We start from the raw sequence: 9237 nt of genomic DNA on the forward strand, positions 1-9237 counted from the left end.
GGGTCAGTTCTGTTGCACTCTCCTTGACGCGTTGGATGTGGACCCAGTCTTTTTCTCCTCCTGCTTTTCTGTTGAGACTGCCATCTTTATCCAGGACTCTGTTGCCCAACCATCTCCAGTCTTTTGCGTGTCAGGTAGCTCCCTGCAATTTCCTTGAATTGTTCAGCTGACATGGCCTGTGTACAAACACTTCTGGATCTCAATGACAGTCTGCTTCCCTGTTTGCCTCGGCACGGGGTTAGGGAGCATCATCCCCTCTGTGATCTTGACTCCGCAACCAGTAGCCAACAGAAGCTGCTAGTGGAGAATATGGCTTTCTTGAAGAAGCAGGGTTAACCTGTGGCTCTTTAGGAGATAGGGAGAGGGCTGAAAGGGTCAGGGTATATTGGGTCCCCTCCCCCCTCCCCTTCAGAGTCTTCCTCGGGTTGCTTGACCTCATGTGGAGAAGGTGTGAAGACAGCATGGAGGAGGTAGATTTCTAATTCTGGCCCTACAGTCTTGTTTCCTCTTCTTCCTCTTACTCAAACTTTCTTTTCCCCCCTTATTGTTTCAATCCCACTACTGATTTTGAAAAGAAAATCATCAGTCTATCTTTTTCTTCCCTACTTTCGTTTCCTTTACCTTTTCTTCTAACATATTACCTTATTTCAGCAGGGCCTGTAAGAGGGTCAGATAGAGCTTCTAATTTCCCGGTTTTGTTCCTCATGTTTTCAACTGACTCCCTGGGACAGATTTCATATATGTACTTTCACTCATACGCCCATTTTATTGTAGTGGGGCCTATCATATCACACTATACTGTATCATATCATTATTACAGTATCTCATATAGGATAACTTTATACTATAGTATATAATTATTATTACTTGTTATCAGGGTTTGCACCAAACAAAACACTCACTATTCAATTTCTTACTCATCTATAAGGATTATCTAGAACTCCTTCAGCCTATTGAAATTTTCTTTCACAATGTATATATATAATAATCAGTTCTTTCGCATGCTTTACTTGTTAGGTTACAACAGCTTCTTGCTGTATTGTTAGGTGTACGTTATAGTTTTTTTTTCTCTCTCTCTCTACAGTTTTCTCTTTTTCAACACAAAAGGCCACTACCACGAAGGAATAACATGGGAAAAAAAGCGCCCCTCATGGGCCCTTTCACATATGAACTCACAGTGACCCTTTGGTGTTTTATTAGGACAATAAATGTCATCCTATCTACCCTCCTGAGAGAATTGACCCTCATATGACTTTCTGACCCTAATTACGGCCGTTATGCCAAACTTAGTCCACAAACTAATGAGTGACGTCACGATGGGTTTATACTGGTGAGATACTTATGATTAACACTGGTTTGGTGGAGCCAAAATCTATTCTAGTATTTCTATTTTTTTACAACTGTTTTATCTCTTTGGCAGGAACGGGCTTCCATACAAGGTGGATGTTTTGTTTGAACTTTTCTGTTTTAAAGTGAATTTAACAAAAGCAGTTGTCTTTCAGAGGTTTAATTCAGCCAGTTCAGACCAGTCTACACTAAAATGGGTGTAAAAAGGGTGTAAATAATGTATTTTAAAACCAATTTGGGATCTCAGGGTTTCTTGAGACTTGGATTACACTGGACGAGCTGTATTTAGACATTTTATTTCTTTCTTTCCTGCTGGTTTTTTAAGTATTAAAACAAGTCCCCATCTACTTCAGTTGTTACTTCAGCAGTTGCTGCAACGCTGTTTTTTTTTTTTTTTGCTGTGAAGCGCAAGAAATGTTGTGTGAACTACAAAACTTTATCGAATTTTCCATTGGCATGGGGGTGAGCAGATACTGACTGAATTTTCACTTTTGGGTGAACTTATCCTTTAATGAATGATCAAAAATACACCAACTATTAGATATTACCATTATCTAATTACATTTCAGAGGGAAATATTGTAGTTTTTACTCAACTATCTTTATCTGACAGCTGTAGTTACTTCCCTTCCCATAAGGTTTTGCATACTTTACATAGGCTGTGCAGTGTAATGGATATAACATCTGCATATATTAATCATATTCCTCTCTTATTGCATTCAGGATTGTGACGCTTATAATCGTGTTTATAAATGTTTTTTTTTATGATTATTATTTTCTTGTAGTGATCACTGCTCACCACTGGGTGCTGCATAAACTCTGAATCCCACACAAGGCTTTCAGCGCCACATGATTGTGTCACGTGGTCCGGGTACATTTAGTCTCTCATGGATGTCACTGCACTGTCAGTCGTGAGCGGTACAGGTGGCAGAGTGGGAAGGTGATCATGGCTGAGGACGTGGCTGTGTCAGAAGAGACTTTAACAAGTAGTCTGAGTCTGCTGGTCAACTTGAGCAAAGTCCTTCTAGAGAAAGCCAAGCAGGAAGCAGCAGGTAGGACTGATTCAGAAGAATGAGGCTTTTCACGTGACGGACTTCATTGAAAATGTGAAGGTTTTAATGTTTTTTGTTGCACAGAGAAGTAGATACCACGTAGAAAAATGTTTTTTTTTATGTGGAATAAATTCTTTTGGTCTTTGGAGTAATTCGGCATAGAGAAGATACACAAAACACAGCTTTATTTTATGCGTTTATAAGACTACGTTACTGTTATGTACGTAGTTAAACGGACAGTAAGACAGTAAGGAAAAACACATGAACTAATAATAAAAGACAACAGTATTACCTATGTAGTGTTCCATAAGAGATGAAATGTACGCCGAATTGAAGAAGAGATCAGATTTATTCGGGTGTAACTTTTATTCTCGTTTTATAACCTATACATTGTTTCCAGTTAGCACAAGATCATAAAAATGCTTGGATTTTAAATGAAGTTTGTGGTTTCGTTTTCACTATGTAGGATAAACGTCAAATCTAGCGAAAGTAGATGAAATAAAATATGTTTTACTTTCATCAGTGAAGCTGTGTGTTAAGATGAGCCACCTTTGCCACATTACCATGTAATATGATTATAATACAATGCGCCTTTTGATTATTTCATAATTGTGGTGTGACACATGGCTCTTGTGAGTTGTAAAGCAGATCAGTGTGATCAAATCACTGGATTTAAAGTCCCCCTGGTGAATGTGGTGTAATGTAATCCCTGTCATGCTCATTGCCAATACAATGACATTGCACAAATCAGCCTAAAAAAAATAACTATGGTCCTTTGTTCTCAAACAGAGTCCCTAGAGAGGTTTGTCCCGTATAAGATCACCACTTTATATGGTTTGATGACAGCCGGAGCACAGTTCTTCAAAAGGTGAGGTGATCTCAGTATTCACAGAATTATCTGGCTGTGTCACTGGCCAAAGTACAATCAAATGAATCCAGTTTTGCCTTTTTTATACCCTCAAGTAGTCATGTTCTTTGTTACTGTTTTGCAGCCTCGGAGTGAAGAAGAAGAGTGAAGCAGAAGCTGTTTGGCAGAAGTTTTATCAGTAAGTATATAATGCTAATAACAATAATAATAATAATAATAATGATATGTATGGTTGGTATATTATTTCAGAGGTTTCCACAGGTTTTCTCCAGATGTTCTTCCTCATTCCTTCCAGCAATGATTGACCTAAATTTGATGCTTGTTATAAAACATGATAGACGAGTCAAGTCAAACGCTGATTTAAATGAGCTGACAGTGTTAGCTGACCTCAGGTAATAAGGAAACTTATTCCACAGGTAGAGAGCAGAAAATATAAAAGCTGCTTCACAATGCTTGGTTTTGATCCTGGTGATGTTGAGTATAGGGGTGACTTAGACATTTATTAAGGCGAACATTGAGGAAAAAAGTATCTGTGAACCCAAGGGGACATATGAGAATGCAGGTATTATAACCTTGCCTCTATTCATCTGCTGTTGGAGGCGAAGGGTACAGTTACTGTGGTCAATCGCTGTCTTATTAGTTATTAATGGAAATGAAAGCTCAGTGTTGACATGTCTTTATCTCACTACTTTTGTGTTTTTGCAGCCATGCAGCAGTGAGAGAGCAGGTGGATGAACTTCTGCAGGTGGAGGTCTGTATTTGTGATACCTCTACTTCTTTTTTTGCCCTTTTTATTTCGATTTCAGTTGCATATTATGTCCGAAATTCAGTTCTAAAGTTTTCACACAGTAAACAAACACATTCATAGACATATCACTTGTTTCTGCACTGTGTAACTTCAGTAAGAGGGTAGGATCACAGCGTTACATACAAGTTTTTAACACATAACATAGTTATGATATCATGAGTTTTGTTTGTAGTCAGCACCTACATTACGTCTGACAAATTGTTACAGACCTGTAACTACAGTGTTGTTGCACTCAGAAACTGTGGGGGGCGCCAAATCACACAGAATGCCAGTTTCTACATAATGTTGCTTTAATGTTGCAGGTGCTAAACATGCTGCTGATTTTAAGTACTTTATATACTGATGAAGGGTAGCTTGTGAATTTGCCCTCCTCAGGCATCAATAATATCTAAATCTATAATGATACAAAGTTATCAAATAAATGTATTGGAGACGAATGACAACATTTTCTACTGAATTGTGGTGTTGTAGAAGTATAAAGTTGCAAAAAATGGACTTATACAATTTACATATACTTATACAAGTAAGGAAATAGTACTTTAACATTGTACTTAAGAACAGCAAGTGCCTAATTACTTACTTAGTAACGGGCAATGATCTTGTCAAGAAGATACAGTAATAAAGTGTAAAAATCAAAATAAATGCAATAAAATTAGATACAAATGAATGTGTCCTCATGGATTCTGCCAGGAATTGGCAGTATGGCCTTAAAATTGTATCGCAATACACAATATATATCTTGATATTTTGAAATCTCCTCAAAATCTCTCTTAAATGTTAGAACTGTCAGAACAAAATCAAATATCACAATATTTTTGACCAACTTCCTTGATATCAATATTGCCACGATGTTGTAGGGATGACTTTCGGTACTTTCACAAAAGTAATCATCAGTAATTTGGATGTAATGACAGAGTGAGTAAAGACAAGTATTAGAGCAAGTAGAACAGTCTGATTTACTGTAAGGCAGCATTTAAAACAAGGAGAAGACAACACTTCATGATATAACGATATCCAAAATCTAAGATGACGCTCATATCACAATAACCCTTTAATATAATACTTTACCTAACCCTAAATTCTTGAGCAGCAGATGCTCTTTTTCCAGTGTTGAAACATTCGATAAAACTGACATAAAACTCTCAGACTGATCTGGACTTTGATGGTTTGTCCTCTTGTTATCTTAGAAACAACAACACTGGATTATGTCTGGACCAGTTTTTGCCACTTTGTCATACACCAGTTTACGATTTCTTTATTTATTTCTAAATAATCAAAGCTATCACACGTTTTATCCTTGTTTTTAAATTATGTGTTGACTGATTTATTTTACATTAATTTGTCTTTAAATCAGTGTGTGAGTGACTTGATGCACTGTGCTTTATTGATGTGTGTCTCCGTGTTTGGGTGTGTGCAGAGTGAGTGGGACTCCTTCCTGGTGAGTGTGGATGAAGGTCTGCAGACAACAGCCGGACTGTCAGGAGGAAAGATAGCAGAGAGCCTGAGCCCTGATACTCCGTTCACTGATGGACGAAGCGGAAAGTGAGTTCACGACCTCACCTTGAACGTTTGTGTTCTTACCACCTTAATCAGTGTTGTTAATTAAAACCTACGAGTTTTATCGTGTCATTGTGTTTAAAGGAGTGTGACTCTGGGTCAGTACCTGGATCAGGGTCAGAAGCTGCTGCTGGTTCTCATCAGACATTTTGGATGACTACCGTGACGAGACCACGTGGCCGAGCTGGAGGCGAGTCAGGTCAGTCTACAATCTGATGGTGCAACTTTCAAACAATTCACTTGGCTACTCCGTCATCCTATCGCTCTACAAAAACTGTATTTAGTGTTGATTAACAAAAGCGGTTTGTATAATACTTTAAGTCTGAGGTTCTCAACCGAGTGGTCGTGACCCTTTCGTGAGGTTTTTCCACACTGTCCTCTAATGTTTACTTTTTTCCTGTACAATACTGATTATTTTACTGCCAAGTCATTTTTTTCCATGGTGTGAGTGAGTAAAACAGATCCTCAGGGTGGCTTGTAATCAGTAAACATATTTAATCTTCTTTCTTGTTGTCTCTCTGTAGGCTGTCCTTGAGGCTCGGTCAGTAAAGGTCTTGGTGGTTGCGTTCGGCAGTGTGGAGGGAGCTCAGGTGTGGTTTGAGCAGACCGGGTGTAACTACAACATGGTGCTGGATCCACAGAGAACGGTCAGGACACGTGTTTTTACATTCACTGACTGACTGAAACACAGTCAATTTAAATAATCCATTAGGAAATTAAAGGGATGAAAAGATGCATGAAAATTCAAGAGTCAAAAGTGATTCATGGAAACTAGACATGGCTGTGACTCTGCACAAACGAGCTGAAGGAACCTGAGGATTTAGCAGCTGTTAGACGATGTGTCATCAAAGCCGAGCCTCCAAACCGTTCACTCTGCAAAGTCAACCACCAGATGTGAGACAGAAACGAGGGCGATCAACCAAATATGAATATTTTTCTACATGCCACAGAAGCTCTCGTTAATCATTATGAGTGACTGAGTGTGTGAATACAGTCATATTGCTTAATCCAAAGCGGATGTCTTGCTTTTCCTTGTGATGATATAAAACTGCCACAATGTGTTGCAGCAGTTTTCAAACGCAGCATGTCCTCTGTGCCACAGGTGTACAGGAGTTTTGGCCTCGGCTCGTCCTACGCCCAGGTGATGAAGTTCAACTGCCTGCTGCAGTACGGCGAGTACGGAGCCGCGGACAGAGACTTCCCCGATGTCCCCCATCGCCTGCTGGAAGACATCTACCAGGTACAAATGGACGACACAGCAAACACCTTGATATTGATGTGACGGACTTTACGCGCGGCTTTAATGTGCGGTTACGTTTTCAGATGGGAGGTGACTTTTTGCTGGATGACGCTGGGAAGGTCCTGCTTTCTCACCCGTGTAAAACCCCGTTTGACCGGCCGACTGTGAAGGACATCCTGCAGGCCGCAGACCGGGCAAAGCTGTGAAGAAGTATCTGAAATACACCACTGACACCACAGAAGAAGAGCAGCTCTTTAACTCACGTTTATGACGTCACGTCTCGCTCTCATGACACCATGAAGAGGTGTGACCGATGCAGAACTGTGACGCAAAGACAGCTGATCTTCTTTGTCGCGTCAGTGTTGTGATGGCAGCATTTTTAAATGAGTGGTTCAACTGGATCAAAACGTAATTATAAATATAAATGTTATTTTTCTTTTAAAAAACGCTGATTTGCTCTAGTTTTTAAAAACTAATCTCTAAAGTTATAAAGCATTTCTCAAGGCTTTACTGTAAAAGTGCTTTAAAGTGATTTTGCTGTCCCCATGTGGCAGTGAGAGGCACTGTTTTTAACTTCGAGTCATGCATCATGATGTTACCTCTGACTACTTCATGAGACTATATTTATTCCACGGGATCGTCCAGTTGAAGATGAAGGGAAGAAAAATCTTTGCTGCTGCATCCCTCGTTCCTAATCCCATATTTTAATCCTCATACAATTTTACATTAAATTTGGATATTTTACTGTAGAAAATAGATATAATTGCTGCTACAGGTCTGATACGTCTATATCTCTAAATAAAACACGCACATCATTTGTCTTGAACTGTCAGCAGTGTAGCTTTAAAAATAACTCAGGATGAAAACCCAGGATATCTGATGAGTTTGGGTATCAAACCATAATGCCTTCCTGTTATCAACTGGCAAGTATGTCATGTACCAAATACCGGCATATAATAATCTTGTTCTCATATTATTTATATGCTTGTTTCTGATTGAAATAAAGACCCTTGCCAATTGTAGACTGTTTCATTTAAACAACACACAGACAGCATTTAACATTTGAGATGATAACGAGATGATAACAAGTTAATTTCATTTGTTTTCTCAAGATCTCGAGTTATTATCTCGAGATAACGAAACTTTGTTTTCCCGAGATATAATTAATTTGAGCTCTTGAGAAAACAAAACGATAGCGTAGTATATTAAATCATTGCAGGAAACATCATTCAGTGTAGCAATGTCAGAGGAGCAGGAGCATATCGATCACAACGTCACATGTCTTTTCAATCAAGGCCTGACACAGGCTGAAATAGCATTATGCCTTGCTATTACAGATAATATACACATTAGTCTGCGTAATCTAAAAAGACGGTTAGCAAGGCTTCAGCTACATCGGCGGCGCAATCTAAGTGAGCCTGATGTCGTCATTAACTACATAGCTGACCAGCTACGAGGTCTCGGGTGTCTCCATAATCTCAGACCTATCAAATCACAGTCATTATCTCGAGATCTCAAATTAATTATATCGTTATTTCGGAAAACAAAGTTTCGTTATCTCGAGAAAATTATCCCGTTATCTCGGGAAAGCGACAGTTGTTATTTCGAGATAATAACTCGAGATCTCGAGAAAACAAATGAAATTAATTCGTTATCATAGGAAAATGGAGGAAATAAAATGTATGGCCCTTTAGGTCTTCCGTAGTAAATCATTTCACAGAATCAAAAAATAACTTTCTCTCCTTTTAAATAAAATGAATGGAACCAACTTCGGCCCTCAATTTAAATTGTGCCATGAATTGTAGATATGTACGGAAGCCCTAAAGGGCCATGCATTCATACATTTTATTTCCTCCGTTTTCCCGTGATAAGTTAATTTCATTTGTTTTCTCGAGATCTCAAGTTATTATCTCGAAATAACAACTGCTGGTTTCCCGAGATAATGGGATCATTTTCTTGAAATCTCGAGATAAAGAAACTTTGTTTTCCCGAGATGATATTATTAATTCGAGATATCGAGATAATGACTGTGATATGATAGGCCTGAGATTATGGACATCGTAGCCAGTCAGCTATGTAGTTAACGACGACATCAGGCTCACTTAGATTGCGCCGCTGATATAGTTGAAGCCTTGCTAACCTCTTTTTAGATTACGCACACTAATGTGTATCTAATGTGTGTCTGTAATAGCAAGAAATAATGCTATTTCAGCCTGTGTCAGGCCTTGATTGAAAAGATATGTGACGCGGTGATCGATATGCTCCTGCTCCTCTGACATTGTTACACTGAATGATGTTTCCTGCAATGATTTAATATACAGTACTACACTATTGTTTTGTTTTTTCAAGATCTCAAATTAATGATA

General features: G+C 38.7%; 1 protein-coding gene across 1 annotated transcript; it reads left to right on the forward strand.

Annotated features, from left to right (window-relative positions):
- The first annotated feature begins 2234 nt into the window (after positions 1–2234).
- selenol (selenoprotein L) lies at positions 2235–7893 on the forward strand. The gene is made up of 9 exons (XM_084376884.1): positions 2235–2398; positions 3188–3266; positions 3391–3444; positions 3972–4017; positions 5492–5616; positions 5716–5830; positions 6156–6278; positions 6734–6871; positions 6955–7893. Exons 1-6 carry the CDS (start codon positions 2293–2295, stop codon positions 5786–5788), a joined length of 483 nt encoding a protein of 160 aa, XP_084233010.1. The 5' UTR covers positions 2235–2292; the 3' UTR covers positions 5789–5830; positions 6156–6278; positions 6734–6871; positions 6955–7893.
- The last annotated feature ends 1344 nt before the right edge of the window (positions 7894–9237 follow it).

Source organism: Pagrus pagrus (genome assembly GCF_965226575.1).
Source record: "Pagrus pagrus genome assembly, chromosome: 16".
In the NCBI taxonomy this organism is placed as follows: Eukaryota; Metazoa; Chordata; class Actinopteri; order Spariformes; family Sparidae; genus Pagrus; species Pagrus pagrus.

Bases quoted from the DNA above. Each gene is read 5' to 3' on its own strand.
- selenol (XM_084376884.1), top strand. From the start codon at position 2,293: ATGGCTGAGGACGTGGCTGTGTCAGAAGAGACTTTAACAAGTAGTCTG. The intron at 2,399-3,187 runs GTAGGACTGATT...GTTCTCAAACAG, and splicing joins AGCCAAGCAGGAAGCAGCAG to AGTCCCTAGAGAGGTTTGTC. The intron at 3,445-3,971 runs GTAAGTATATAA...GTGTTTTTGCAG, and splicing joins GTTTGGCAGAAGTTTTATCA to CCATGCAGCAGTGAGAGAGC.